Consider the following 26,926-nt stretch of genomic DNA (forward strand, 5'->3'; position numbering starts at 1 on the left):
TTAAGTGGGATAACGCATCCACATGGTACAATGTAACTCTCGGGGTAGATGGGTATTCATTGGTGTTGAACAGTTACTCGTAAGTTTAGTCTCATTGACAAGCCCGGCGGGATTTAAACTGCTTCCCACAGAGCCATGCATGACACATTCCATCCCGACGTTGGCTATTATAATGGAAGACTCAGTAGTGTTGGCGGACCTGGTTTATATGGTTCAGTCCCAGTCACTCGTGGACAGATGTGAGGCGAATAGTTCTGCCGCAATCTCTCGGATCGGCTGACTTTCCGTCAGAACTGGATATCTTGTGACGCCGGATAGTCAGAATATCACCCTGGATGGTCTTAGCGTTTTGAAGCACACATTTTCCGAACAAGCTTTACCGGCATACGTCAAGAAGTACAGCTCTGCAATCGTATGGGGATACAGCACCGCGTTTTATGACGCTCATGTCTTCTATCACATAGAGGAACTAAATGGAACAGGTAAATCGGCACCCTTATAAATGATAATTGTTTGCAGACTCACGATCCTACCATGTCATCGCAGTTCATGAAGCTGCATATCTCGCGAGGGCTATTGCTGGTTTGGTCGTGAAGAGCGACTTCGAAAGCACGTGGGACACGTACGCTGTGACTGATGATACGAACCTCTACCAGCTTGTCATCGACCCAACCAAACAGACAATTGACGCCTCCCTGCCCGGGTGTGCGTCGACGAACAATATCTCTTACACGTTCAACATGACAACGGGTGGCGTCATCGGGCAGTTTACGGACCTCGGAGGCGGTAGGACAACATACTACGCGTTAAACGGGACGACGCTTGCACCATTTAATGGAAGTATCGCTAACGGGACAGTCGCTGGTGCGTATGTGGTGTATGACGCACCGACGAGTTGAGGGGCGGCGCGATATTGTAACTGCGACGCATCTCAGTCTGATCTAGTAGCTGATTGAGGAGTAGCACGGTAGGGGGGTCGTTATTTGACTTGGAACCTTGGTGTTACCGTGGGTCTTAGGGTCGTACCACATAGACATATCGCTGAAGACCTATGTACCTGAGTATTAATTAGTACTCGGTACCTGCCCTGTTTCTATACATTGTTTCTGCAACATTGTGACGATGGAGCCATGAATCACAGAAGTACAGATCGGACCGAGCTCGGCACAAGTGCGCTCAAAAAGCGAACAGCACAGACTTCCATGGTCTATTCGCGTGGAAGTGCTCCACAGGAGTACACGGTACCTAATAATGAAATTTGTGTTGCTGCGTACATATGAGTTCGACGTCAGCTGCACTGGTACGCATAAGATCATGCGATCCGACCTCACATCGCCGATCGCGCTCAAGCACCCTAAATTTACCTGAACAATCACAAGTTGTACATACGACGGCTGAACGAAGGCCCGTAAGTAGACGAGATGAGAATGCTAAATCCCACACCACGTCCGATCGATAAGCACATGCCCATCTATATCTGAGCGGGGAGTGTCATTCTCCAGTTCTAACGCCACGGCTGTCTATGAAATTGACCTCGAGAATACCTGTCATGGTCTGCGAAGTATAATAATGAAAACTCGAGATAGTGGCGATTTGAATGAACGGAGATATCCGCCAGCTGGCGCATCAGCGCTATCAGCTATCGCAGCAAAAGCTCATCTACTCGTGAGCTGCTGCAATTGCTCTTACCGCTACGCAAGCTCGCTGAAGAATGCACTTTCAACTTGACACTAATCTCCGAGTTGGATTCACTGCCACAACGATTACCTACTAGCGTACCACTCAGGATTGAGTCAGGATGGCACAACGTCTATTCGCATCCACCGCAAAACGTGTGGTCATCTCTTTCGGCCGGATGAACCAGCCCGATAAAGTCCGCTACGTATCATAGGCTCCACTTGAGTTGACCGGCCCATTGTAAGCCGATCGGACAGGAATTCCTTTTGCAAAACACCTGTTACTCGGTCAGGCAAGTGGTAAGCGCTATACATAGTACCTGCTGTTTCAGCGCTAAACGTTTTGCAGAATGAAGGTTCACAGTTATCATTCGTTGGTCGTACTTCGTAGTGGCCTGTCCACAAAAGTACACTAGTGGAGTTCATAGTTCAAATATTCAGGCTTCAAGCTTCAAGATCCGATGCTGTTTATCGATTAGTGGATGCCTTTCTGTGGGCTGAATATGTTGGAATATAATATTTCGGAGTTCCAAATTTGATTGAACTTAATAATAATAATAATAATTGTTTATGTGCTGGAGTAAACTGTAGGGCTAAAGAATAAACTATTTTGGTTATTTATCAAGGCTCCCCCTATCATTTTGTACCATTATGATGGAGTCTGATCCCACCTATCTTGACAATGATCTCAACAATCTTCTCACCTCATTTCCTGTAGTTGTTGAAGAAGCTTTGGTGGAGGATGAAGAGTCTTATCAGATGGGGCTATGTGCTGCTGCCATGGTCATTGCAGCAGAACTTGGGGAGCAACTCTGTATTGATAGCCATCATGAGAGTTGATTTTACCTTCACTGTTCACAGCTGCTGCCCAATCCACACATCAGTACACCTTGGCAAAAACTTTATGAAAGCCAGGATGACCAGGCCTTTATCACAACAATGGGATTTGATGTAGAAACCTTTGGTTATATCCTCACCTCTGGATTTGCTACAGCCTGGTATCACATCCCAATCCCTCAAAATGATACCAATACTACTGGCAATCCATGGCTGTCATGCAGGTCTCTCAATGCTGCTGGTGCACTTGGCCTTGTGCTACACTATTTGAATTCAACCATGCACAAAATCAGCCTCCAACAAATATTTGCCATTATCCCTGCCACAGTTTCACAGTACATCACATTTGGCCTCTCAATCCTTCTTTCAACACTCAGAAACATGCCAGAGGGCCAGATCCACTGGCCCAAGCATGATGAGTTTGATGAACTGTCACAGCTAGTTGCACAGCATCACCCAAGACTTTAGCAGACCTAAATTTTTCTGGAGTATCAGAAAGCAATGAACATTGAGCAAATTTTGCATTGCAAACAAATTGACTGACAGAAATCCAACCAGCTAGAGAGCAGGGTCAGCACCATTGCCACCCTGTCCATGCAATTCTTCATGTACTTACACATGGTAACTGCTCCATTTGTGAGCATCCATCAACTGGCATGTCACAGCAGTTCAGTTGATACCTCCAGCACAACAAAAGGATGAGAACATTGTTGGATCCAGCAACGATAGGGCATTGATGGAGCGTCGAGCGGGCATTGAGCGAGCAAGCTGATGCTGACATAAGCACGTGCGTGAGGTGTGAGTGGTCAAATTTCAAATATGGTAATTTGGGTTTATTGCAGTTAACTAAAGTCTATTCGAGGGGGTCCGACCCCCCTTACAGATTAAGGTTTATTCAAGGGTATGGACAGGTTGTCCATATGAAATTGGTACAAAATGAAGCTCGGCATCGCGGCACACCTTCCTTATTTGGAAATTTTTATTCAACTTTATGGTATTCCAGCATGTTTTAGCCCTCCAGTGGTAGTCGGATGCCCTGCAACTGCCCCTTCAAATTTGGGTTTGACTGCATCTGCAAATCGCTTAGTGCTCTAAGAGCACCGTTAGAGCGCTTAGCATCGGTAACAGTGCGTGCCGAGCTCTCAAACAATTCAAAAACTGTCCTGAAGCGCATGCTGTAATTCGACCGTCTTGCAGATGCCTATGCACGAATGGGCAGGATACTGAATATATTACTTGTGCATCTTCATCTGGGAAACAGCTACGCGACGCGGCTGTTAACAGCTCTTCCGCACTTGAGCGAGCTCTCTCATTGGCCAACAAGTGTCTTAGCGAGTCTTACGACAAGTCACTTCCAAACGGAAGGTAGGTATAACCTGCTCACTTCCCTCGGGTAGTTTTGCAGATGCTTGCAGTCTGGTGTTGGCAAGATCTGACTTTTAAGCCAAATCAGCAACAACTGCCAGATCTTTACACATACCGCTCGTCGTATATTCACATCCGTTGAACAAATTACCCGATGAGGAGTGCCGAATACCTCGAAGCCGGACAAACACACGCTAGAGCAAGTCTCTTTCTAATTTCGAATGATCGGTGACAGCGCCTCTGGTCCCGAATCCCATAGTGCGTCGGAGTCGGTTCGCCCACAACTGGCGTGCCACTGCGATATACAATGTGTCCATCGTGTGCACGCAATACGAGCGCAGCGGATGCCTCACTACTGCGCCGCATGCTGATATTGTGTATCGCAGATATGAAAGAATACTACTTATCGTAAGTACGGCTGAAAACGTGACCGGCCCTCGTGGTGCTCTTACGTATGTAAGAGGTGCAGGACTTATCCTTACACGGTAAGTTGACCTGTCATGCGGTGCCAATTATTAACTCATCGCATACAACTCCTAATCATACCCGTCCCGGTCTTGGCAAAGGCGACCTCCAAAGGTTCACAATGTACTGCAAGAACATATTACTAGCCGGAATTACCGGCTCGAAAGCGTTCCGCTTCCCTGCTATCACTCATGGGGTTTAGGGGAGTTAACTGAACACTATAAAACATACGGCCTCCGGAGTGCGTCGAACCCCGACCTCCTCGTCCGCCATACATCGATGTCTCTCGGTTGGATCTCCAGGGTATCTGCTCTTTTCGCTGTCACTTGCCTGCCCTCCGTATTGGCCATCCAACCGTCGGCTGATTATGGCCAATACAAGACCCCCAATCTCTACAACTGCTCTGGTGCAAACCCCACGTCTGCCCTCACTGCCACGAACAGCGCAGACACTCTCCCCCAAATCCAACCGCTCTCTTCCCAAGGTTGGGAACAATGGGAGTTCTTCTTGCACGGGACCTTCCCTATCATCTTGAGGTGGTCTCAAGGCGACCAAAGTCAAGCTGATGCAACGCCTGCTAATGGGAAGATCGAGATCGCAATACTGGATGTCAATGGAACAAATGTGGAGACATCAGTAACTGGCCCACTCACCTACACGAGCGGGGACGTGAATCAGATCACTATCGGTAATAACACCTTCAAGTGGGATTCTGATTCCCTGTGGTATAATGTGACGCTCAGCGCGGAGGGGTACACATTAGTACTGAATACTTACTCGTAAGTCTCGTGTGTCGGTGTCCGTGAACTTGCATATAATTTATTATCCACAGGGCAATATTGGATACGTTCCATCCTAACGTCGAGCAATACAATGGGCTACTGAGCAGTCACGGACCTGCTTTGTACGGTTCTGTCCCTGTCACTCGTGGACAAAGGTAAGAGACTTTACCCGCAGATGAACCTGTGGACTGACTTCGCTTAGTGTTGGATACCTCACAACTCCTGACAAACAAAATATAACAGTTAGCGGTCTCGTACTCCTAAAGCATTCGTTCTCGCAGCAAGCCCTACCTTCATACGTCACCAAGCTTAAGCTCCGCAATGATATGGGGATACAGCACGCAGTACTATGATTCCAACTTCTTTTACCAAGTGGAACAAGTCGATGGCACAGGTGAGATCTTCCCGGACTGTGTTCATTCGTGCTAATCCTAATCATGGTTTCACAATCGCTATTCTATTGTAGTTCATGAAGCTACGTATCTCTCGAGGGCCATTGCTGGGTCGGTCGTGAAGAGTGAATTCCCAAGCACATGGGGGCTGTATGCTGTTACCGATGATCCCTCCGCCTACACACTCGTCGTTGATCCCATCGGAGCGACGATCGTGTCAACACTTCCCGGATGTTCTCTGTCGAACAACGCCTCCTACTTGTTCAGTGTGGCGGTGGGGAATGTTATTACAGAGTTCATGGACCTCGGCGGTGGCAAGACGACGTACTACAACGTGTCGCAGGGTTTCACACTCGCGTCATATGATGGAGGTCTGGTCAATGGGACGATAGCCGGCATGTATCAGGTTTATGAGGCGCCACTGCTAAACGACTCTTAGCTGGTTGCTCCGAAGAGGGGAACGTAATGAAACAGACTATTTGGATTGAATACACTATAGACGTTGCTTACGGCAATATTGATGCATGAAATGCATGACGTTCGAGCCTTTGAACCATGGTGATTGAGTTTTCTGGGCCTTCCGATCGTTTTAGATAAGTACCCCTTCTCCGTATGACGCCAAGGCTACTTGGATTAATTCTGACAGATCCGCGGCTCCGAGACGTCTCAATAGACATTTCTGGTCTTCCGGTGAGGGACACCCTGGTTGTCTCGTGTCTTTGAATAGCATCTTTCAGCTGTTTTGTCATATCTCCCTTGAACTTCTTATTGTTCAGGATTGATATTAACGTCGCTCTGCGGCATGGTCGACAGTGTTCTCTGCTCAAGCTTCGTGCAGTCAAATCTGGAACGTATATTTAGAGGTTGGCTTGTTGGCACTTGCATCATTTTGATCCGTTTGATCCGTTTCGTTGGGCTGCTCGGTGACTGGTCCTCGACTCCTGTGAAGGGGAAGGTTCTGTCGGCCAGATCAAGGCTTCCGCAAAGCTAAGATCTGTGGCGTGGGATCAAAGTCACAACTTGATTCTTGCATGCTGTTGGTGTCGCTCTACATGATCATGTAAGTTGAGATCTATTATACCAACTAGCTGAATCTCTGAACTTTATCGAATGTAGCGGTAAAACTCCAGAATGTACGGAAACCAAGTTTCCTGCCTGATATATTAATGAGAGCATGCGGTTGTCCACTGTGGGTTATGTGATATTCATTGTTACAGGGGTTCGCCGTATAGCACACCAGGGGTGCTGACAACAGATCCAATGAAGGGTGCTTCCATCATGGTAGCAGCCTGTTCGAATCACCGCATGCACCGACCAACTTTCACAGGGAATGTTTGGCACTGTTCTGGAAAAATTGGGATTTTTTTTTCTGAATGCAGAATGTGTGCCATACACGTAGGCCGGAAATAGTCACCCCCCACATGTACGGGTGCCCTAACGTTGGGGTGGTTGATCACTGACTCGATGGCCGAATAGACGAGTGTTTTCCTCAGTTATGGTACGTGTGAAGTGAGCAGGGAGGGTTTACGTAGACTCACGAAGTTTCAATAGCCAATCGCACTGCAGCTGATAACGCGACTTTTGCCTTCGGTGAATATGCGTAAAACAATTCAGGTAAGTTTCGTATTCACCACCTCACCTCCGATATCTTGGTGTAGTCAGGTCACAAAATGTGGTCATTATGCTGAACAATTAAAGATGTACCTCTTCTATCAAACAATCCTATGCACGAAATTGCTGCTGTTCCCCACTTACTTGCAGGAGATGACTTTAATGATTTCAGCCTCTTCTGCTCTCCTTCCCTGCCTGCAACAGAAGAAGGGAAGTGCAAGGCACACTACAGTGAAGAGTTCGCTGATCAGTTGCCCGACAAGGAGCTTGCGCCCATCAATGTGGTATTGTTGCAAATGATGACTAGTGGTTAGTATTGTGAAGCCCATTCCCATTCACACGCGCCTTCCATAACCAAATCGCCGTCGGTTCTCACGTCACTGTTCATGCTGTCCACCAGCCCAGTCTCCCTCATAATAGTGAGTTACTATACCGAGGCGGATTGGCGATGACCTAATACCTGCAACCTCCTACTCCCAAATTGTCCCAAACCTCGTGCTTGCTTCCACCTGTTCCTACCTATGCTCGTAGTACAGTTGCGGGTGGAAAGGTGAACCGAACAATTTCTACATAGGGCATGTCATATACCATGTTCATGTCAAGTCCTTGTTGCCACTTTTACGAAGTGCACGTAAGCTTTTTGATGTTGTTTGAACAACCTCAAAAAAACTGACTGTCGCTCACCGGTCGCCAATCATCGCTTGCTGGAAGGGTAGTGACATATTATCACAAGTATATATGCCTTGTTTTTGCATCAGTTTTACCATGGTTTTGTAGAGACTTGACGACACTGTAGAAAGCAGTAATCAACCACCTATAGCCTTGATTACTGCAGATCGCCCTTGGTTGCTCTTGGCTCATGGGTTCAGCCGCACTCTCCCACTAAGACTTGGGGGTTGCTGGGATCAGACTGCAACACGGTCGGACACCACTCCGAGTAGTGGCCGCAGGCGAGTATGTAAAACTTGCTTCGGTTGGCCCAGAAGTCTAGCACTCATTAATGCTGCGGAACTCCACCCAATGATGTCTGTTTTTACTCTGGCGCTCTCAACAATGTACATAGAGGGTGCCACGTTTGTTGATTCGCGAAGCGAAGAAGCTGCGCAAATAGAGTATCTTTTTTTATGTTGGACATATTACGGTGCTTAGGTTGTCTGGCATCACTCCGAATCTCAGTATAAAACCTACTTCAACTAACGGCCGCCAATTGCCCGCTCCTCGTTCTGCAATGCCTTTTGGTCGGCTCTCTAGGCTGTCTGCTCTCGCAGTTGTGGCCTGTCTCCCGTCTGCCCTAGGCTTCCAACCAGGAGCTGACTATGGTGACTACAAGACCACCAACTTGTACAACTGCTCGGGCTCCTTCCACACGTCCAATGTAACTGTCCCGAACAGCGCAGATACGCTGCCCCAGATCCAGCCTTTCTCGGCCTCGGGTTGGGAGCACTGGGACTTCTTCAGCCACGGAACATTCCCGATCATCTTGAGGTGGTCTCAAGGAGATCAGAGCATGAGCAATACGTCGCCATCCGTCGGAAAAATTGATGTGCTGATTTGGAACGTCAATGGCACGAACGTCCAGTCTACCCTCGCTGGTCCGCTCACCTACAAGAGCGGGGGTGTCAACGAGATTATGATCGGGACGAATTCCTTCAAGTGGGACAGCGCTGCCCAGTGGTTTAACGTGACTCTGCGGGTGAACGGGTACACGCTGGTGCTGAATACCTTCTCGTAAGCTTCTCATACTGCTATTGGTGAGACGGTGCGTGATCTGTGATTTCTAGGGCGATGTTGGATAGTTTCCATCCGAATGTTGGGTATTACGATGGATTGCTGAGTAACGTTGGGGATCCCGCTGTGTATGGTTCCGTTCCAGTGCCTCGTGGACACTCGTAAGACCGTGTTATCTTTCCAGAGAACTCGAGCTGATGCATACCATTCAGTTCTGGGTACCTGGCGACGCCTGATCTCCAGAACATAAGCCTTGATGCACTCACCGTCTTGCAGCATACGTTCTCCCAACAGGCGTTACCCCCCTACATCAACAAATATAGCACTGCAGTTGCTTGGGGATACAGCAAGAGCTTTTACGATACCCATATTTTCTATCAAATAGAAGAAGGCAATGGAACGGGTGAGTTTCTAAAATCATTAATGTACTTCCAAATTTGTTTATACCGCCACCATTCTCGTAGTCCACGAAGCCGCGTATCTGGGACGCGCTATACCCTTCCCTGGCTCAACGGATACGTTCGAAAGCACCTCCGTGACCTATGCAGTGACAGATGACACAGCTCTCTACCAACTTTCCGTCAATCCTGTCATGGGAATGATTAACGCGTCGTTGCCTGGGTGTCCCGCGACGAACAACATCTCGTACGCGTTTAATCTGACCACGGCGAATTCACTTGGGAACTTTACGGACCTCGGAGGTGGTGTGACGATGTACTACGCATTGAATGGGTCGACGACCGCTCCATTCAACGGAAGTGCAGTGACCGGGTTCATCGCCGGCGTATTCCAGCTCTATCAGGCTCCTGCTAAGCAGAGCTCTTGAGGACTTTTTTGTGAACAATGGATTTGTGATAGACTTTTTACCAGATCGCGATCACGTGCTGCGCTCTTACACCTTTCTTTGACCCACACCCCTTTGTAAATACTCGCTCGTTACCACTACCTAGGTACCATACCGTGTGCTTGTTGCAATGCTTTTTTGCCCAACCTGTGCGAACTTGCTCGTTATATCTTCCGAGACGGGCTACAACAAATGGGCTTGTAATACCTGTCCTTATGAATTCCCGATTTCAAAACAGGTCTGTTGGCAACTACTATGATTCGTTCTGTTCGATTTGAACGTGGGCCCATAGGCAGATGACCTCCCGCACTCGCATGAAGCGCAAGGAAGTGGATGACGTGCTGGGTGGTGACGAGATGTGGAAGCATGCAGATTCTACTGACGGTACGCACTTCTTCCTTCCGGCTGGCTGCCGTTGCCCGATTCTTTCATGTCTGCTAGCTTCATGCGACAAATGCAACAATTCGAGGGCATTCTTCTATCAGCTGCAGATCAGGTCTGCAGACGAGCCAATGACTACATGTGCGTCGTACTGTCCAAGCCGACCAGCTAATTCATGTTGACCGTCAAATGCTGCGTTTTCTTAGTCTACCGGTAAGTCGAAAGCTGAGCGCAGTTTTTGGGACCGGATTGCTGATCGTCCTTGGCTATTAGGTGTACCAAATGCCACTACCAATGGCGTGAAAACTGATGAGTCGTCGCCGATAGCACCTGACGGTGTATCGTGTCTGAGATAGCTATAGTGACGGTGGAATAAGAATTACAGGCCGCCCATGGCCAACACCGTCATAAGTGTACACGAATAGTCGTCCAGAGGCTGCAAACTTTCACCTGATGCCATTTACCGGGTAATGATTTGATCTGATATTTATCGTGCACGTGAGAAACAGGAGGTTAGCATGAGCCTGCGGTGTAACACCACTAGTATTTAGTACTGCAGACACCGGACAGCTCTCCAGCCATCCACCACATCTGTCGCTGAACCCGTGTAGTGAAACGATGTCTAACGAGTCACCGCCACCGACCAAACCCAAGCCAGGTTCGTTGCGCGACAGGATCGCAGCATTCGAGAACAAGAATGCCCCTGCAGCCTCAGCCCCGGGCCCAGGTGCGGGCGTGGCTGCACCAGTACCACGCCCAAAGCCTGGAAACCTTCAATGGAAACCTAAACCACCCTCCCCACCACCTACGATTCCCGATCAAGCGTCCAAGATCGCAGGTGTCGGTGGAGGCATGTCCGCCTCAGACGCGAAGGAGAGCATCAGTCGGGGTGGGACGCTCAGGGAACGCATGGCAGCGCTCCAGGGGAAGGGAGGATTTGGTGCTCCTGCTCCACCCCCTGTCAAACCCGTCGCCGTCGAGAAGCCCAAGTGGAAGCCACCACCAGTGGTATCGCCCTCGCCCGTTGATGACGAGGGTGTGCCGGGTCGCGCCTCGTCGCAATCGCCCCCATACAGGCGCAGTACTAGCCCACCATCCGGCGCCTTACCAAGACGAACGAGGTCGAGATGAGGAGTTCCCCCCCGCCCGAAGGAGATCGGACCAGCCCTTGACCCTGAAGAAGAAGAAAGGCAGCGCAGGGCCGCGATTGCCGCTCGGATGGCACGCCTTGGGGGTGCAAGGATTGGAATGGCCCCTCCCATCGTTGCTCCTAAGCCTGTCGTGCGCAAACCCACAACACCTGCCCCAGAGCCCAAACAGGAGGAAAGCAACGTCGAAGCATCAGAAGCCAATCTACCCTCAGATGGTACTCATCCGTTCGTTGTACTCTCAGTCTACTAACCATCGTTGCAATGCTGCAGTCGGAACACTTATTCGTGAGCTAGTCGGATCACCTTCCAAGGAGGAGACCACAGAAGAATGTAGTGCGTATCATACGCCACCTTATCTATGCGACCAAGCTAATAAAATCATCTCAGCACCACCCGTTGAACGCAGAGATTCTGATCAAGCAAGCATCGGATCCTCTTCTTCCAATCGGACACCTGCAGCTATGCCAGTCCCTGCAGGGCCCCGCCGTGCTGCCCCTCCTCGCAGGAAAACTTACAAATCTGCGCCATCGACACAGCTCCCTGAGGTGCCAGTCCCAGTTTCTGGCTCGGACCAATCAGTTTCAGAACCGATCGCTACCGCTTCGCCACCACCCTTAGCTGAAGCCTCCAGTGTGGAGTCCTCCCAGCAGCTTGTTGTCACTCCACCTGTCGGAGCTTTGGTTGCGAGAGAGGCACATCATGAGGTCGGGATAGTTAACCAGCCTGCAGATGTGCTCGACGATACACTCCTTTCTGGGGAAGACGGTACTGGAACGGTATTGGTGGAGCGACTTGACACAATCGTCAATGAGCCAGAGGGTGACGTAGACGAAGAAGGTTATACGCAAGAGCTTCAAGTGCGCGGTCAAGGATCTCTCGTAGGCTCTTCGTCAAATATGACAGCTGATGACGAGCATGGTTACGTACCATCTGACCGAACACCCTCTTCTCATGTGCATGTGGAACTTGAACCAGAGCAAGAAAAGGAACTAGAGGTGGAACAAGGACAAGACGAGGACGAAGAAGATGACGAAACTCGGCGCAAGCGTGTTGCTGCCAGACTCGCACAAATGGGTGCGTTCAACCCCCTCACTGGCCCGCCTCCGATCCCGCGCCGCACCTCCATTGAGGAGCCTCATTCCGAGGAAAACCAATTTGATGTCGAGGAGGAAGTGAATGTGGACACTGAGGAAGTTGGAGAGTATGTTCCTTCACCCCCTGCGGCAGCAGCTCCTCCCGCTGCCCATCAAGTCGAAGAAGAATTCGAGCGTGGTCACGTTACTGCTGAGGTTGAAGAGAGGAATGTAGAGGCGGATATCGAAAAAATGGAAGGCGAAGGCGAAAGCAGTGAACGCAGTGCATGTCGAACGTGATGGTGAATATTAATTTCCTTGCTCCATCTTGTACATTAGCTTCTTGGATGTTAATGATGTATAGTTTCAGACGAACACGAAGTTGAATTTGAATCTACAACAACAGCCGGAGATCGGGTAACCCACAGGGTACTGTACCATAACACTGGGATCGACGACGACGATGAGGAAGGACAACAGCACGTTTCATTGCCGCCCCTTAGGTCATGAGGCTGGGCGGCTCTCTCTCGAGGAGCGGACCGCTCAGGCAATCGCAGATCAACTTTTTGATGATAGTTATAGCAATGGCGCCGACCTGGGCGAACCCCTCGCTTCGACTGCGGAAGCAGAGCTAGGCGCTGAAGGGCAAGCTCCGGCGAGCCAGGCGGATATAAACTCCAGGGGCTCTGTGCCTAGCACCCGGCCCGAAAACAAACCTGCCTTGGAGACCCGCGCCAACGACGACGACGACGACGACGGATACGTTACTGGAGCTGGCAAGGGGGAGGACGACGACATGGCCCCCCCACGTATCACTCGACCGATCCCTCCGCCTCCTGTCAACTTTGGTACGAAGCCTCTGTTGGTGTCCCCTTCCGCTCCATCGAGGACGGCGTTACAGTCTTTGAAAGACGATGAGCAAGATAGGGCCGTGTCGCCCGACATTCCCCCCAGGCCAATCCCCCCACCTCCTGTGAGGAGCGGTATGTGCCACTGGGTTATATCTTATCTGATAATGCCCTCATGCCCGCTGTGATAGTCCCTGAAGTGGTTGAAGGGGAGTTGCCCATCCAGCCTCGTCGTTCTATGCCTCCGCCGCCCAGACGTTCGAGTCTCAAAATGACTGAACCTGCGATCGAGACTCCGCCCACACCCCCGCCTGTGCCAACATTGCTACGGCCAACGCGAAGGCCAACTTCGCCGCCTATCATCACAACATTACCAGTACTGGTATCAGAACGAGTAGGTGGAAGCGAGGAACCCGAAGGTAACCTCACCGTTCACCCTTCTTTTTACTTTTCATTGAGAATGGGTACTTGGCCAAACAGCATCAGCTTCTGAATCTCAAGAAACTCAAGGACAGGAACTAGAAAACGACGACAAAGCGGCACGCCGCCGCGCCATCGCCGAGCGCATGGCTCGTCTCGGTGGTATCCGCTTCGGTGCACCCGCGCCTATGCACCACCTCTCCCGACCTCCAATGCCACCCGCTCCGCCCCCAACATCGATCCCCCATGACGATTCTGAGTCTGAAGTTAAGGAAGATGACGTACAACCAGACGAGGATGAAGACGAGGCAGCACGGAAGGAGCGGGTTATGGCGAGGATCGCTGCCATAGGGGGTATTCGCTTCGGTGACCACCCTCCTGCTGCAGCCTTGCCACCTGCTTCTGCAAGACATCTTGTTTCGAAGCAAGAGGACAGTGAGAGTGAGGATGCTACCCTTCCTGTTCCAGTACCGCCTCCCCAACGTGCCCCATCCATACGTAGGCCACCTCCCCCCTTCGACGTCGAGTCAGAGCAAAGTAGCCTCAGGACGTCTGAAGAGGGTGTCGAAGTGGAAGCGGAGGAGAGTGAACCCGAGGAAGTGCTCTACTCGGATAAGGACATCTACTCTGGAGAAGAGGGAATGCCTCCTCCGCCCTTACCGCCTGCACGTCGCGTGGCTACAAAGTCGGCACCTATTGATGCGCTACCTAGGCCTCCTCCTCGTTCGCCCCCCATGCGTCCGCCAGTTCCGGGTGTCCCTGCGTCTCTCTTGAACAGACGCGCGAGTACGACGGCCGGGTCGGTGGCAAGCTCCCGTAAGTCTTCCATGGACTACTCTACCAATACAGATATGCCGATCGCTTCCTCTCGCACACGCACATCCCAAGAACTGGTTTCCCAATCCGAATACGTAATGGTCGAGCCTGAACCTGAGGGCGAAGAAACGCCTGTCCCACCCCCACGTAGACCGACGCGTGTGCCCTCCCGCTCCGTCCCACTACCACCTCCACCTCCGCCTTCTGCGATCGACCCACCCGAGGATCTTGCAAGTAGCAATCAGTGGGAGTTGCCATCAATTCCTCAGGGTGCGGAGTTCATCGCTGACAGTGACCTCGGATCGTCCGGCTGGTCCGACGACTCGACAGCCGTGCATTTTCACCCCCCTCCGCCACCTCCCCAAGCACCTGCCCTATCCAACCCGGCCTCTTGCAGTCCCACCAAACAAGCCGCATCGTCGAGCAGACGCAGCACGTCCAGTATCGACCAGCAGCAGGTTGTCAGCGCCGAAGAGCTGATGGTTGTATGGGGCAAAATCGGTGTGCAGGTCGTCGAAGCTGCGTCGGACTTGTTTGAGAAGAGCAAGCGGTCACTCGTTGGAGATGGTTCGTACCCTGGGTTCGTGCGTGCGGTGCTTGCACAGGTGCCCGAGGCGCTGCAAAGTTCCGATCCAGAGGAATGTGGGTATGTGATATATGCACAGACGGGGGCGACGGTACAGCGTCGCGTCGCAGATATTATGCCCGGCGACGTGATCATGTTCTGGGATGCGAAACTGAAAGGACATAAAAATCTGCATGCCTACAGCCAGACTGTCGGCATGGGAGAGGGATGGAGCGTTAGTTGGGATCGTGCACGAATTCGAGGCGAAAAAGAGTAAGGTGAGAGTGTGGCAGGCTAACCAACACGTCGGCCAACAGGTGAGTCTCTTCCGAAGACTCGTGCGCAAGACGAATGCGGGGCTGACGAGGGCCACGCAGAGCGTGGAGATTGTGAGTTATCGGCTGGAGGATCTCAAGAGTGGACAGGTCAAGGTGGGTTTGGATTAACCTGGCACCCTCAAGCGTGTGCTGACAGGGTGACAGATATTCCGTGTACTCGAAAAAGCCACATAAAATTGCATTTTCATTCATGCTCCTTCTTACCTTTGTAAGACTACGTGATTCATTCTCTTGTATAATAGCCGCAACGTTTCAGTAGGACTGTTGGGTAGCTGGATCATTTGTATTATGTACCAAACACTACATAGGTGGGTAGTTGTCTGGCCTCGTTCGAAAGTTGCTTCGATAAATTACGATTCCACGGTGGTATATAATAAAGTCGCACCAAGGGCTAAGAGGCAAACTAGCGAGAGAAGTGAGCGAAAGAAGCGAAGCAACCACCCGCGTGGCAACCGTATCAGCACGGACCCCTGGCCTGCCTAGACAAAACAGGACTCGTGGCCACTCACGGACCTATTCGATCCTACTTGACAAATGGGCGGACGCCAGTTCCGGTATCCTTGAGGATCCTGCTATCCAGGCTAGTGGACTTCCTTCTGGTAGTTTGCTAAAATGCCGATGCTGTAAGTTGATACGCGCTGCAACAGGGAAAAAGGCCAACCCACTGAGTGGAGGAGTACCACCACGTTTGGGCTTCTTTGCTGGGTTCTCTTGTTCATCAGTGGTCGTTACTAGCGTCAGAAGCATCAGGGGGAGGGAAATGACGCTTGCCCCTGTTTTTCTGTACAATATATGCATGGTCAGAGGGATGTCACGAGAGGGGGGTTCATCGAAAAACTAACAAATCTATGGGCAAATTCCCTTTTTCCTGCATGGACGAAACCAGGTGCATATAAGCAACGAGACATGAGTATAATGAGGAAAGACCCCACCTTGCGAGTGCCAGTTCTGCTTTCCGTTTCTCCTCTTCCTCCTGTGTTGGTTGGGTTTTTGTGAGTAACGCTGGTTTGTTATCGCAACGCACGGATGATCCTTACTACCCTCTTACTGCGCTGGAACCGCTCCAAGAACGACCCGTCGTTTGAAAAGATGTTGACTGGCTTCTGCTTTGGTGGCACTAGCGCCTTCGTCGCTGTTGAAGCCAGAGATATGAGGGAGGACACTGGAGTCGTAGGTGCTGGAGAGCTGGTTCCGGACGATACAGACATTGGTCAGTGCTACAGAGACTTACAACAGAGACAACTCAAGTAGGAACCTTCAGAGGAACAACGCAGAATATGCGGTCACGTGACGACCAAGACGTCTCTCGGGAGGTCGCCGAACTTCTGGGCCTCCGAGTGATGATGACACCATCGATCTTCTCAAGCTTCTGTTGGTTATTTTCTTGTAGTTTATCGAACATGTTACACATCCCTTCGGATGACGCTCGAAAAGGATTTCAACAGGTAATCTACTAGACGACGACGGGCCCTTGATAGTTGATCCTGTGCCACCAATTGGCGAAAGCGTTGCTGGCCGAATCAGCTGTGATGTGAACGCCACAGAATCCCAAAATTTCGGTGCTCTGTTCTTTTTTCGTGAAGTTTGCAGAAGTTGTTGCCATTCTATTAACCAACCGCCCATATACATAAATTCCTCCCTAAACCCCGATTACTCTGGCAAGGTTGGTAGTTCCAATGCGGATAGGTTTCCACTCCTATGCATAGGTGGTGTGGGCCCGAACGCGACCAAGAAATGCATTGGTAGCTACAGGCGCAAGGGTTTGCGAACTGTTGACTGAATTACCGGTCGTGGCGCCGGCTATACCCCTCCGTCTCGAGGCTGGACGAGAATCTGCAATTGCACATATAATTGTGCTGTGGATGTAGGATACTGCTTTTACTTCGCCGGTGACAGCCAGACCGAACGACTATTACTATGTACTCACGATCTGGCCGCCCGTGATCCAGCATTCAGGTGTACTTGCGGATACCATTTCAAGAGACCACTCTCCCAAGACTACGCCGGACAGTGACGCAGCATGGCAGCGAATTTATTTATCTCGAAGCTGTTGTCCAAGGTTCACGAAGCAAGCTATCACGAACTAGGCTATATTGGTCGACGCTGGAATAGGAGTGGGCTGGACACATCGCACGTCGCATCCATTCTTGGCGCAAGCTATCATATTCTTGACACACAAACCTTCACCGGTATCTTAAATTACTGCCTCCACATGTGAACCGCTGATACGGTGACCAACATGTGTATTGATGTATTATCGTGGCACTTAATTGCACGACCGAAGGTCGCATGGGTATCGATTTGCGTATTGTATTGATGACACACATCCATGCCATCAGCACGAGTTAGGAATCTGCGATGTGCTCGTGGCGCCGGCATTTGAAAAGTTGTATATCTACTGAATAATCAGACACCCCATCGCCTCAACAGCCTCTGTCACCTTCTACCTCGCCGACCACTAGGTGGTTGCATTGAAAGTATCCCTACAGTACGTAGGTCGACGTTTCTATCGGCCACTAGACAATTCCTGCCCCACATCCCATTTAGGAAGTCTGGGTCTCGAACCTCATAAAAACTTGACTGACGCCGCCCACTTATGGAGCCTGCGACTGTTGATCCTTCTACCTCTTGGACCGAGTCAAAATCTCAGACGACCATGAGTTATGATGATTATGATGCAGAGGGGGATCTGGATGTTGAGCAGGGCATCGACCTCGAGTATGACGGCAGAACTCGACTAGACAAGACCATAGATCGCATCGGAATGGGTGAGTGTCGACGCTTCGTATTCGATCTCTAACTCACGCGCAGTGTCGCAGGGAGTTATCAATGGACATTATTATCATTATGTGGATTCGGTGAGTGTCGTCTACGTGAACACCGCGTATTACTGCGCGACGCTATTATTTCGTTTACCATGGGTACTGACGTGGAATCTTACCCGAACAACAGGATGGCTCGCAGACAATGTAAGTCGTGGACTCTAGAAGTGTCCTTTGCTCTTGACGTCTTGTCTAGATGTGGATTCAGGCCACAGCAATCATCCTTCCAAGGGTACAGCAACATTATTCAGGTATCTCAAACCGCCTGGACTAGTCTTGTCACCTTCACCTCGTGTCTATAGTTCCTGACAGCTATATCGGAGTACTCTCGTCATCAATGTTTGCGGGAATGATGCTAGGCGCCGTCGGTTGGGGAACATGTTCAGATGTCCTGGGCCGTAGTGCTGCATTCAACGCTACCTTGTTCTTCACATCTGTATTCGGTATGCTGGCGCCCTTTGCCTCTTCGTTTTGGGCACTGTGCGTGCTTCTTTTTCTGCTTGGGAGCGCAGTAGGTGTAAGCAATCTGGTCTCTCATCCTCAACGCAGGTTTTACTGAGTCACCTGGAAAGGGCTCGCTGCCAACAGATGGCACGCTTCTCTCGGAACACATGCCAAAGAACAAGCAATATTTAGTCACCGCACTTTCCATTTTCTTCTCCATCGGTTCCGTTGTCTCCGCGCTCGTTGGCCTTATCGTTATGCCGGGTCGTTCTTGTTTACCGAATCAATCATGTGACCCGTCAACTGACAATAGGGGTTGGCAATACATGCTTGTCACTCTCGGACTTATCGTGGGTTGATTGCTCAGCTTTTTCTTTGGAAGTGTCACTGACGAGGGACCCAGACCCTGTCCTTGTTCCTGGCTCGAATACTCTTCTTCCGCTTGCACGAGTCGCCCCGATACCTCGTTCAAGCAGGACGACACCAAGAAGCACTCGAAAACCTCCAGCTCATTTCGCGCTTTAATGGATCAGAACTCCCCCTCGAGTTAGATGACGTAGACGATCGTCACCCGCCCGAGCCAGAGGTCAATGGGTCGGCAACTTCAGGCGAACGCGTACCATTCTTGCCGTCCTCCAGCGTTTCGGAGACCCCCACTCGCCCCGTTACTGCTGTTGCAGATAGCAATGCTACTTCTACTCCTGTTGAACCCAGTGGTGACCAAGGTGTGAAAGGCTACCGATCAACAGATGAATCATCCAATACATTGGACTATCATTCGTTCATTGCACCCGTAGAGGAGTTTCCTCCACTGGGACACGACCTTGTACGAGGGGACGTTGACGTCCGTCCTTCCAGAGCGCCCATGCAAACAGCCGTGGATACAGAATCCAAGCAGAGGCGAACTGTCATGCCTAGGGGCCACTCACAAGGGAGACCCTCAAGGTCGAGGACGTCCTCGATCGTCGTGGTTGAACAGATAGGGATGCATTGCAGGGGTGCTTTGACAAAGTGGATGGACCGCATACGGCTAGTGTTGAGTCCGGAGTGGTTTAGAACAACGATATTGGTGTGGGGAGCGTGGTCTTTTCTTACTTTGGGTGCGCATAACCAGGCCTTAGTAGGACCTTGCTAATCCGACACGCGTTAGCTTATACGATGTTCAACGTCTTCTTCCCAAAACTCCTGGAGACTAGCTCATCAAGGGAAGAGACGTCGAGATCATTGGAAGATAATCTATCGGACGTGGTCATTTACACCTTGGGCGGATGTCCCGGGGCTATCGTAAGTGCGCTGCGGAAGCTTATTACTCATATTAACGTAAATATTCAGCTTGGAGCATATCTGGTCGAGAGTTCGCTAGGACGAAAAGGATCGCTAGTAGGGATGACAATCCTTACTGCCATCTGCTGTTTTCTATTCGTCAACGTTAGCGGCCCGTTTTTGATTCGCGCTAGCTCGCTGGGGATTAGTTTGTGCTCAACTGTCAGTGTTAGTTTCTTCTCTCCCTAGTCATGCTGACTCAACGACCCGACAGGCAACGTACGCCATACTATATGGGTGAGTGGATACTAAGAAACTTTAGCCCGGACTAAGTGCATACCTTTCCTTACAAGGTGGACTCCGGAGATCTTTTCTACCGGAGTCCGCGGAACGGCATGTGGGATAGCCACTGCTCTGTCCCGAATGTGGGTACCATCCATGCAGTTCGTCACCGGTTCACCAACCTATTATCTAGTGGCGGAATGATAGCCCCCCTTGTAGGAGGAGTCCTTCTCGTAGTCAACCGTGCTTTCCCGGTGTATGCCAGCATATTGGTGTACATGCTCGGAGCAGGGTGCGTGTTGTTTTTGCATGAGACGCCAGGACATTAGGGTGAGTGCTCCTCGCACATTTGACGATGATCGGGCCCATGATTGATGTCCCCTTGGAAGATATGACTCTGGGGATCTTGTTCGTTTTCAGTTTGTATGCTCCTGGCGTATCTCAATATTTCAAGCATATTCATTTATTGTAGTACAAATGCTTTTGCATTCATGTACACTAATGTTATGTAACTATTCATATCTCTGCCCGAAAGTGGTAATGTCTTTTCAGTCGACTAGTAACACGGCCCGGCTGCTGAGACGATGCGCCTACGCGTGATGCGGGAGTTTAGATAGATGGTTTAACAATCCCTTTGCTGATTTTGTAGTACACAGTAGAAGAGTCTTCAGCGCAAATCGCGAGATATATTTGTTTTGACGCGCTCTCGCCCAAGCTAGTGAACGCAGCACTGAAACTATAATAGGCAGTGATTAGATGCGTTCTCATCAGCAGTCAAAAACAGTATAGAGCGAAACGTACTAAGATGTGCTGATTGACTCGGCGAGGGAGCAGGGGAGGACTACGCACGTAGACGGGAGTTCGCCGTCGTCCTGTGTACCATTGTTAATAATACTCGGCAACGTGAACGCGGAAGGAGCTCACAGACGAAGGTCGGAGACCTTTAATAGCAGCTCGTTGACAGTTGGGTAAGTCTGCAAGTTCGACGTTCGTCCATTTCTGGGCTGGGGTACGCAGCGCGTGAAGGTGTACGACAACGATATGGACGATACAAGCACAAATTCGTGGTTACCAAATTGCTCTGGCGCAAAGAGAGAGAGAGGAGGGGGGCACACCCAACGTTATATCGTTGAACGTCTGGAAGAGTGCACCGGCCGACGACGGGTACTTGGAAAGGTAACGGGTTAGTTCGGGGTACTGTTTTTCGCGGTATAGGGTCAGAATACGTCAGTCGGGGTATCAAGCAGAAATTCGTACGGATGGGTGAGTCTGCATGTTGGTGACCGTAGACATGGTAGATGTCAAGCTCATACTACCCCATGTAAAGCCACCAGATATTCCTTGATCCACATGACTTTGAAAGCTCGTGAGGAAAGTCGGGGAAAGTCAAGCTATCCTACCGGTGGTAATGATGGTATGTCAACTGATCGCCGGCGACGGCGAATGTGATGGACTAGCCGTCGACATCTCATCTCATCATCGATTATCAAGTACTTTGCGAATCACTCAATTATACTGCATTGCGAAATTCCGAGAAACTCATCGGAGATACTCTGATTCACCTAGGTCATCTCGTTCTGCCAAAGAGCTGCAGCCCGGAGCACCAAAGTTGCCTTTTCCCCGAGATCGAGCATAGTAGACTATACTCCCGGACGATGTGTCCTGCAGTCACTATTTATGCATCATGATATCCCTCGTCGGTGGGTCCTACAGCAGAAAGGCCAAATGTTCCGCTCTTTGATTTGCTTAGGCTGACAAGCGGGACTTTGTCAGTGGGTGATCCTTGTGTTACAGTATTCATAAAGTCCGGCTATCGTTGCTGGGCTCCTCGAGTGCTTTAAGTTTTAACTTGGCGAGCTTATCCTCTTCGCGAATGAAAATCTAGGAAGGCGGCCAAGCGGTACGCATTAGCCAATCGTATCGTGTGTGTGGAGAGCAGCCATCCGCGTTTCTCAAGGAACTTGCTTTCTGGGTGGTCTGGCGCCTGCTTTCTTCAAGCTGCAGCGCGTTACCGCCTGGGCTAGGTTCTCACCCTCCGGTAATTCTGCTACGATAAGAAAGGGGTTCCACCGTAGCTGTTTCAAAGAACGTGTCCTTCAGACTCCTCGAGGTACCTTCTCAATCGTCTAGCATCATCCTCCTTCAAGCCACAGCGCGTTACCAATGCCTGGGTCAGCCTCTCGCCCTTTGGTAGACCCGCTCCAACGATAAGCGATTTCATATTCTTCGCCACCTTCCCGAACCAATCATCAGTCGGCATGATGTATTTCCCAAAGCGATCGCAGTCCGTCAGCAAGCCGTATATCGCAGCTCTGGACAGTGCGTATTTCACCGGATGATACGGCAGCCCAGTTACGCAAGCGTGTCCGACACTCTTGATGCCGTGGTCGTGAAGAGCTCTCTTGTTCCGCATCCACCAGTCTTCCATATCCTTTCTCCCGCTCCAAATAGGTTATCACAAGGCCAATGGGAACTTTACTCTCGCAAAGCATCTCGTAAAATAGCCTGTAATTGCTTTGGGCAGTCTTTGTGACCCTTCGACCTGGCATACAGAACAGGAGAAGGTTGACCCCGCCAGCAGCTGCCACTCGACGGATCAGCTGCAGCGCTTTCAATATGGCTTCGAAATATGCGTTCATTCCGACTGCAGGCTCTTCGAGACCGACCGTGTCCCAGATGCGGAAATCGTGTGCTCCCACTACGAACCGGTATTCTGTAGAGCTCATGGTGCAGCCTTCCGCGTCCGGGCTAACTTCGGCAACAGGCCGACCAGCGATCAAGTTCACGACCGAACTCTTCCCGACCCCTGTTTGTCCGAAGAGGATCACGTTGACCTCCTAAGTCGAGAATGTCAGTGATGGCTAGCAGAGTCATGTGTCCTCCCACCTTGGGAAGGGAGCTGGACAGCAGCAAGGGTTCAGCATGTCCTTTGATCAACCGCCACATGTCATTCTTCGCCTTTGCCCGTCTTCCCAGTGTCGGAGGATAGTCCTCGTCCTCCAAAGTAGACACGCAGGCATAATCTACAAATAATAACCCTTTTTGTTTGCGCTGCGGCTCGGTCCCATTCCACCAATTTTCCGGAATCTGCCTCATCTCGTCTGCATGTGTTACTGCTGCAACGATGGGCACTTGACTACCATGTATAGAAGCAACGACAGACTCGTATACTCTTTGGAGGCCAGTTGTGAAAAACTTGGTGAACCGGAAACAGAATACAAGGAGATGGACTCCATCCGCCGACTCTAACTCCTTGAAGAGAGATTCTAGTTCTTTCGTGGCTTGGTGTGTTAAGACATTCCCCTGAGTCCCTTCGTTAAAACCGGGAGTATCCCATAGGCGATAGACGTCCGAATCCTGAATGGCGATAAATCGTTTTCTTCCGTCTGTGACTCCCAGAATGTCGTTGGACGTCGGGGAAACTTCCAGATCGAAGAGAAGGTTGATGAGGGAACTCTTCCCGACTCCAGTTTCTCCCGCAAACACAACGTTGTAGGCTACCATCTAGGCGATCAACAGGCCCAGACACGTCCTAACTGTTGAAGATGTCAGCTGCAGGCGGCAGTTGCAGAAAGCCCCTTGCTTTCTGGTGGATAAGGTTACCTACCGTTTCAAAACGCTCAGAATGCACGAACCAATTGCAATTGCAAGTTCAACCCAGGAGAATCAGTGTGTCAGAATAGAGAAACATTGAGCTTTGGGCTACGGGTATTGGCATGAAACGTTGGGCACGTGAATGACGGTCAGCGGCACACGAGGGATCCAAGCGCCCAGATATCAGTGCAACATGTGGATGGAGATAACGAGCGTGTTTTTGAAGGCACTTGCCTTTAGCGGGATACTTGCGATCTACATCCGACCTTAGTTACTGTTGCACGGAAGAGTCATGAAAGACAGTGTTCTACGGCACAACCGGTTCACCTGTGTCAGTCTATCTCTGAATTGTCACTAGGTTGAGTGCACGTATAGAGGGTAAAATACTTGCAGTTTTTCTATCGTTCTGTGACTAGGGTCACGGTCCTAGGCTAAGGGTGGTTCAACATCAAGGCCATATCAGCCTGAGCGTTGGGGTTTGCGAGCCCACTCACCCGGTATTGATTATACGCCGAGAGCCATTGCTGGGTCAGTCCATTTCTGTGCCGGAGCACCTAGCGCACGCAGATGTACGAAGTTATTGCCGACAAAAGCACAGATTCACGGTTACCGGCGAAATGCTCTTGCACATGGAAGAGTGAACAGAGAGCGGGCACACCTAGTGTTATAGAGTTGGACGTCTGGAAGAGCGCGTCAGCCGACGACGGGCATGCGGAAATGTGACACGTTAGTTCGGAGCACTGTTTTTGAAGTGCATATGCGAGTCGGGGTATCAGCAAGAATTAGTTCAAGCAAATAAATGTCAAAAAGCATTAGAGGCTTGGCAAGAACACTCGTCATTAAGCATCTTGAATGGACCACTGTGAACATCCATCTCTTCATGTTTGATCAACGACCAACGACTCAGGATGTCCGTAAAGGTCGACCACTACGAGCTCCATAACCCCGCCTCGTAAATCATTCGAAGACCGCATCGTGTGTTTCTGAGCAATATCGAGGGTGTTTTGATCGTTCTGCTAGGGCTACTCTAAGGAAGGTCGTCTTCTCCACGAGATCGCGCATAAATTAATGGCCCACACTCGTATGGTGGGTATGGAAGGTAATATTATGCTGTAACCGCTAATGACGACCCATCATCAACTTCTTCAAGGAGCCTTCTGAGTTCTCCAGCGTCTGCTTCCTTCAAACCGCACCGCGTTATCAACGCCTGGGTCAGCTTCTCTCCCTTTGGTAGGCTTCCTCCCATGACAAGTGATTTCATGTTCCTCGCCACTCTCCTGAACCAGATATGAGGAGGCATCGTGTATTTCCCCAAGTGGTCGCAGTCCGTCAGCAGGCCATATATTGCAGCTCTTGACAGTGCGTATTTCTCCGGATAAGATGGCAGCCCAGTGATGCAAGCATGCCCAGCGCTCTTGACGCCATATCTATCGAGAGTTTTCCTCATTTTTCTCCCACCATTTTTCCATGTTGTCCTCCCGTTCCAGGTGGGTTATGACCAAACCAACTGGCACACATCTCCCACAGAGCATCTCGTAAAATAGCCTGTAATTGCTCCGGGCTGCTCCTGTGACCTTTTCACCTTGCATGCACAGCAAGAGAAGGCTGACTCCGCCAGCGGCTGCCAACCGACGGACTAACTGGAGCGCTTTTGCTATTGCAGTGAGGTATCCGTTTGCCCCGACCTCAGGCTCCTCAAGACCTGCGGTGTCCCAGATGCGGAAATCGTGCGCTCCCATCTCGAACCGATATTCCGTGGAGCTCATAGTGCAGACATCGGTGTCCGGACTAACACGCGCGATGTGCTGGCCAGCAATCAGGTTCACGATAGAGCTCTTCCCGACCCCTGTTTGCCCAAGAAGAATTACGTTGATCTCCTAAGATGGGGAAGTGAGTAACGACCAACTGACTCGTCCTCCTTCCTACCTTAGGAGGAGTGTTGGGCGGTAATAATGGTTTAGCATGTGTCTTGATCAACTGCCACATATCATCTTTAGCCTTGCTTCGCCTGCCTTGCATCGGGGGATGATCCACATCCTGCAATGTAGACACGCATGCGTAAGCCGCAAACGTCATCCCCTTTCGCTTGCGGTGGACCTCAGTTCCATTCCACCAATCTTCTGATATCTGCAATATCTCGTCTTCATGTGTCACTGCCGCGATGACAGGTACTTGTATACCATGAATGGAAGCGAGGACGAACTCGTATACCCTTCTGAGGCCGGCTGTTGGTACTTTGGTGAATCGGAAACAGAACACGACGAGATGGACTCCATCTTCCGACTTCAACTCCTTGATAAGAGATTCCAGTATTTTTATGGCCCGGCGTTGTGGGACATTCCCCTGGGTGCCTTCGTTGAGACCAGGTGTATCCCATAGACGATAGACATTTCGATCCTGAATCGCGATGTATCGTTTCCTTTCGCGGGTACCCCCTGAGACGTTGTTGGAGGCTTCAGATACATCCAAATCGAGGAGTAGGTTAATCAGAGAACTCTTCCCAACTCCGGCTTCTCCTGCAAATACAATGTTGTGGGCTACCATCTGGAAGAGCGTCGAGTTAAATGATGGACCTCTGAGAGCCAGGATGAGAGGTACCCTCAGCCCGCTTTGACAGCTTGGAAAAAAGCACACTGTTTAAACTAAATATAATTATCAATCAGCTCTAAGTGACAAGCACAGACAGTATCCTACTCTCCAGCGAACGACCGGATACCCACCGTTCCACGACGTACTAAGCAAACTGGGTCGCTATGCAAGAGAATCAGTATGACAACTGAGAAGTGCCGGGCTTTGGATGACAGGGATGGGGACAAGCAATGTGTACACGTTCGCGATGGTCGAAACGACACGAGGAATCCAGGCGGCTGAGGCATTACAACGTGTCGATCGAGATGTTGTCTAATACCTCCAGAGTGAAAGCGCACTGCTATTTCCGATAGAATACACGACCAAAACGCAGCTACTGCTGCAAAGAAGACACGTGAAAGAGCCCGCCATCGTACAACTACTTGTGACGGTCTGTCCTGCATGAGGTGGCGTGTCGTATCGCACTGTGCGTACTAGGTATTGCCACGTACTGACGCTGAGTGCCGTGTCCAGAGGTTGAGCATACTTGCGGTGGTCTTTCGATCCTAATAGAGGTGTCTAGCAACGTCCACAACTGCCATCGGGGAGTATTTACTGCTGACTGACCGACCCATCACCCGTATGATGTCCGCAGGTATTA

General features: G+C 50.5%; 12 protein-coding genes across 12 annotated transcripts; 8 read left to right on the forward strand and 4 right to left on the reverse strand.

Annotated features, from left to right (window-relative positions):
- The first annotated feature begins 83 nt into the window (after positions 1-83).
- F5J12DRAFT_292872 (uncharacterized protein) lies at positions 84-1,209 on the forward strand. The gene is made up of 3 exons (XM_051738762.1): positions 84-239; positions 292-482; positions 547-1,209. Exons 1-3 carry the CDS (start codon positions 136-138, stop codon positions 897-899), a joined length of 648 nt encoding a protein of 215 aa, XP_051604037.1. The 5' UTR covers positions 84-135; the 3' UTR covers positions 900-1,209.
- A 1,118-nt stretch (positions 1,210-2,327) lies between these two features.
- On the forward strand, positions 2,328-2,981 carry F5J12DRAFT_924877 (uncharacterized protein; the record flags this gene model as incomplete). Its single annotated transcript, XM_051749351.1, has 2 exons — positions 2,328-2,459; positions 2,538-2,981. 2 exons carry the CDS (start codon positions 2,328-2,330, stop codon positions 2,979-2,981), a joined length of 576 nt encoding a protein of 191 aa, XP_051604038.1.
- A 1,641-nt stretch (positions 2,982-4,622) lies between these two features.
- Positions 4,623-5,956, forward strand: F5J12DRAFT_888248 (uncharacterized protein; the record flags this gene model as incomplete). Its single annotated transcript, XM_051747242.1, has 5 exons — positions 4,623-5,122; positions 5,176-5,280; positions 5,328-5,424; positions 5,471-5,519; positions 5,592-5,956. 5 exons carry the CDS (start codon positions 4,623-4,625, stop codon positions 5,954-5,956), a joined length of 1,116 nt encoding a protein of 371 aa, XP_051604039.1.
- A 2,000-nt stretch (positions 5,957-7,956) lies between these two features.
- F5J12DRAFT_800525 (uncharacterized protein) lies at positions 7,957-9,769 on the forward strand. The gene is made up of 4 exons (XM_051744332.1): positions 7,957-8,856; positions 8,910-9,017; positions 9,069-9,259; positions 9,321-9,769. Exons 1-4 carry the CDS (start codon positions 8,357-8,359, stop codon positions 9,680-9,682), a joined length of 1,161 nt encoding a protein of 386 aa, XP_051604040.1. The 5' UTR covers positions 7,957-8,356; the 3' UTR covers positions 9,683-9,769.
- F5J12DRAFT_800530 (uncharacterized protein) lies at positions 9,770-10,597 on the forward strand. The gene is made up of 5 exons (XM_051744333.1): positions 9,770-9,938; positions 9,997-10,084; positions 10,142-10,222; positions 10,288-10,294; positions 10,355-10,597. Exons 1-5 carry the CDS (start codon positions 9,831-9,833, stop codon positions 10,389-10,391), a joined length of 321 nt encoding a protein of 106 aa, XP_051604041.1. The 5' UTR covers positions 9,770-9,830; the 3' UTR covers positions 10,392-10,597.
- On the forward strand, positions 10,598-13,654 carry F5J12DRAFT_800532 (uncharacterized protein). Its single transcript, XM_051744334.1, has 7 exons — positions 10,598-11,162; positions 11,214-11,413; positions 11,475-11,565; positions 11,620-12,579; positions 12,670-12,788; positions 12,817-13,572; positions 13,634-13,654. Exons 1-6 carry the CDS (start codon positions 10,700-10,702, stop codon positions 13,339-13,341), a joined length of 2,358 nt encoding a protein of 785 aa, XP_051604042.1. The 5' UTR covers positions 10,598-10,699; the 3' UTR covers positions 13,342-13,572; positions 13,634-13,654.
- A 1,214-nt stretch (positions 13,655-14,868) lies between these two features.
- Positions 14,869-15,466, forward strand: F5J12DRAFT_902957 (uncharacterized protein; the record flags this gene model as incomplete). The annotated part of the gene is made up of 4 exons (XM_051748342.1): positions 14,869-15,189; positions 15,227-15,271; positions 15,332-15,385; positions 15,437-15,466. The coding sequence occupies 4 exons, from the start codon at positions 14,869-14,871 to the stop codon at positions 15,464-15,466; spliced, it is 450 nt and encodes a 149-aa protein (XP_051604043.1).
- A 358-nt stretch (positions 15,467-15,824) lies between these two features.
- Positions 15,825-16,560, reverse strand: F5J12DRAFT_292925 (uncharacterized protein). The gene is made up of 5 exons (XM_051738763.1): positions 16,317-16,560; positions 16,225-16,262; positions 16,135-16,160; positions 15,958-16,073; positions 15,825-15,899 (listed from the first exon to the last, which is right to left on the reverse strand). The coding sequence occupies exons 1-5, from the start codon at positions 16,498-16,500 to the stop codon at positions 15,874-15,876; spliced, it is 390 nt and encodes a 129-aa protein (XP_051604044.1). The 5' UTR covers positions 16,501-16,560; the 3' UTR covers positions 15,825-15,873.
- A 1,388-nt stretch (positions 16,561-17,948) lies between these two features.
- On the forward strand, positions 17,949-20,432 carry F5J12DRAFT_713328 (MFS general substrate transporter; the record flags this gene model as incomplete). Its single annotated transcript, XM_051740827.1, has 12 exons — positions 17,949-18,064; positions 18,104-18,150; positions 18,245-18,261; positions 18,311-18,365; positions 18,417-18,631; positions 18,687-18,908; positions 18,962-19,658; positions 19,709-19,842; positions 19,891-20,043; positions 20,096-20,118; positions 20,175-20,246; positions 20,297-20,432. The coding sequence occupies 12 exons, from the start codon at positions 17,949-17,951 to the stop codon at positions 20,430-20,432; spliced, it is 1,887 nt and encodes a 628-aa protein (XP_051604045.1).
- Positions 20,433-20,572: 140 nt separating this feature from the next.
- On the reverse strand, positions 20,573-21,561 carry F5J12DRAFT_293201 (tRNA intron endonuclease). The gene is made up of 5 exons (XM_051738764.1): positions 21,361-21,561; positions 21,219-21,300; positions 21,028-21,107; positions 20,905-20,975; positions 20,573-20,839 (listed from the first exon to the last, which is right to left on the reverse strand). Exons 1-5 carry the CDS (start codon positions 21,412-21,414, stop codon positions 20,713-20,715), a joined length of 414 nt encoding a protein of 137 aa, XP_051604046.1. The 5' UTR covers positions 21,415-21,561; the 3' UTR covers positions 20,573-20,712.
- Positions 21,562-22,183: 622 nt separating this feature from the next.
- F5J12DRAFT_779611 (P-loop containing nucleoside triphosphate hydrolase protein) lies at positions 22,184-23,607 on the reverse strand (the record flags this gene model as incomplete). Its single annotated transcript, XM_051742398.1, has 3 exons — positions 22,184-22,534; positions 22,563-22,940; positions 22,990-23,607. The coding sequence occupies 3 exons, from the start codon at positions 23,605-23,607 to the stop codon at positions 22,184-22,186; spliced, it is 1,347 nt and encodes a 448-aa protein (XP_051604047.1).
- A 1,016-nt stretch (positions 23,608-24,623) lies between these two features.
- F5J12DRAFT_800581 (P-loop containing nucleoside triphosphate hydrolase protein) lies at positions 24,624-26,904 on the reverse strand. Its single transcript, XM_051744335.1, has 5 exons — positions 26,882-26,904; positions 26,679-26,831; positions 25,624-26,234; positions 25,197-25,574; positions 24,624-25,111 (listed from the first exon to the last, which is right to left on the reverse strand). The coding sequence occupies exons 2-5, from the start codon at positions 26,695-26,697 to the stop codon at positions 24,803-24,805; spliced, it is 1,317 nt and encodes a 438-aa protein (XP_051604048.1). The 5' UTR covers positions 26,698-26,831; positions 26,882-26,904; the 3' UTR covers positions 24,624-24,802.
- Positions 26,905-26,926: the final 22 nt, after the last annotated feature.

This window comes from Pisolithus orientalis, assembly GCF_024613125.1.
Source record: "Pisolithus orientalis strain OTSU chromosome Unknown F5J12scaffold_3, whole genome shotgun sequence".
Classification (NCBI taxonomy): domain Eukaryota; kingdom Fungi; phylum Basidiomycota; class Agaricomycetes; order Boletales; family Pisolithaceae; genus Pisolithus; species Pisolithus orientalis.

Coding starts and splice junctions, on each gene's coding strand:
- F5J12DRAFT_292872 (XM_051738762.1), top strand. CDS start 136: ATGCATGACACATTCCATCCCGACGTTGGCTATTATAATGGAAGACTC. Junction 240..291: donor CCAGTCACTCGTGGACAGAT/GTGAGGCGAATA, acceptor ACTTTCCGTCAG/AACTGGATATCTTGTGACGC. Junction 483..546: donor AGAGGAACTAAATGGAACAG/GTAAATCGGCAC, acceptor ATGTCATCGCAG/TTCATGAAGCTGCATATCTC.
- F5J12DRAFT_800525 (XM_051744332.1), top strand. CDS start 8,357: ATGCCTTTTGGTCGGCTCTCTAGGCTGTCTGCTCTCGCAGTTGTGGCC. Junction 8,857..8,909: donor CTGGTGCTGAATACCTTCTC/GTAAGCTTCTCA, acceptor TGTGATTTCTAG/GGCGATGTTGGATAGTTTCC. Junction 9,018..9,068: donor CCAGTGCCTCGTGGACACTC/GTAAGACCGTGT, acceptor CATACCATTCAG/TTCTGGGTACCTGGCGACGC.
- F5J12DRAFT_800530 (XM_051744333.1), top strand. CDS start 9,831: ATGCTTTTTTGCCCAACCTGTGCGAACTTGCTCGTTATATCTTCCGAG. Junction 9,939..9,996: donor AATTCCCGATTTCAAAACAG/GTCTGTTGGCAA, acceptor GCCCATAGGCAG/ATGACCTCCCGCACTCGCAT. Junction 10,085..10,141: donor GCATGCAGATTCTACTGACG/GTACGCACTTCT, acceptor CATGTCTGCTAG/CTTCATGCGACAAATGCAAC.
- F5J12DRAFT_800532 (XM_051744334.1), top strand. CDS start 10,700: ATGTCTAACGAGTCACCGCCACCGACCAAACCCAAGCCAGGTTCGTTG. Junction 12,580..12,669: donor GGAAGGCGAAGGCGAAAGCA/GTGAACGCAGTG, acceptor AATGATGTATAG/TTTCAGACGAACACGAAGTT. Junction 12,789..12,816: donor ATGAGGAAGGACAACAGCAC/GTTTCATTGCCG, acceptor TTAGGTCATGAG/GCTGGGCGGCTCTCTCTCGA.
- F5J12DRAFT_292925 (XM_051738763.1), bottom strand. CDS start 16,500: ATGTCTGTATCGTCCGGAACCAGCTCTCCAGCACCTACGACTCCAGTG. Junction 16,161..16,224: donor GCAGAACTGGCACTCGCAAG/GTGGGGTCTTTC, acceptor TCGTCCATGCAG/GAAAAAGGGAATTTGCCCAT. Junction 16,074..16,134: donor GGGAATTTGCCCATAGATTT/GTTAGTTTTTCG, acceptor TATATTGTACAG/AAAAACAGGGGCAAGCGTCA.
- F5J12DRAFT_293201 (XM_051738764.1), bottom strand. CDS start 21,414: ATGAGCTTGACATCTACCATGTCTACGGTCACCAACATGCAGACTCAC. Junction 21,301..21,360: donor ACATGCAGACTCACCCATCC/GTACGAATTTCT, acceptor CGCGAAAAACAG/TACCCCGAACTAACCCGTTA. Junction 21,108..21,218: donor GTTCAACGATATAACGTTGG/GTGTGCCCCCCT, acceptor TGCGTACCCCAG/CCCAGAAATGGACGAACGTC.
- F5J12DRAFT_800581 (XM_051744335.1), bottom strand. Junction 25,575..25,623: donor CGCCCAACACTCCTCCTAAG/GTAGGAAGGAGG, acceptor TCCCCATCTTAG/GAGATCAACGTAATTCTTCT. Junction 25,112..25,196: donor GATGTGTGCCAGTTGGTTTG/GTCATAACCCAC, acceptor TATGGCGTCAAG/AGCGCTGGGCATGCTTGCAT.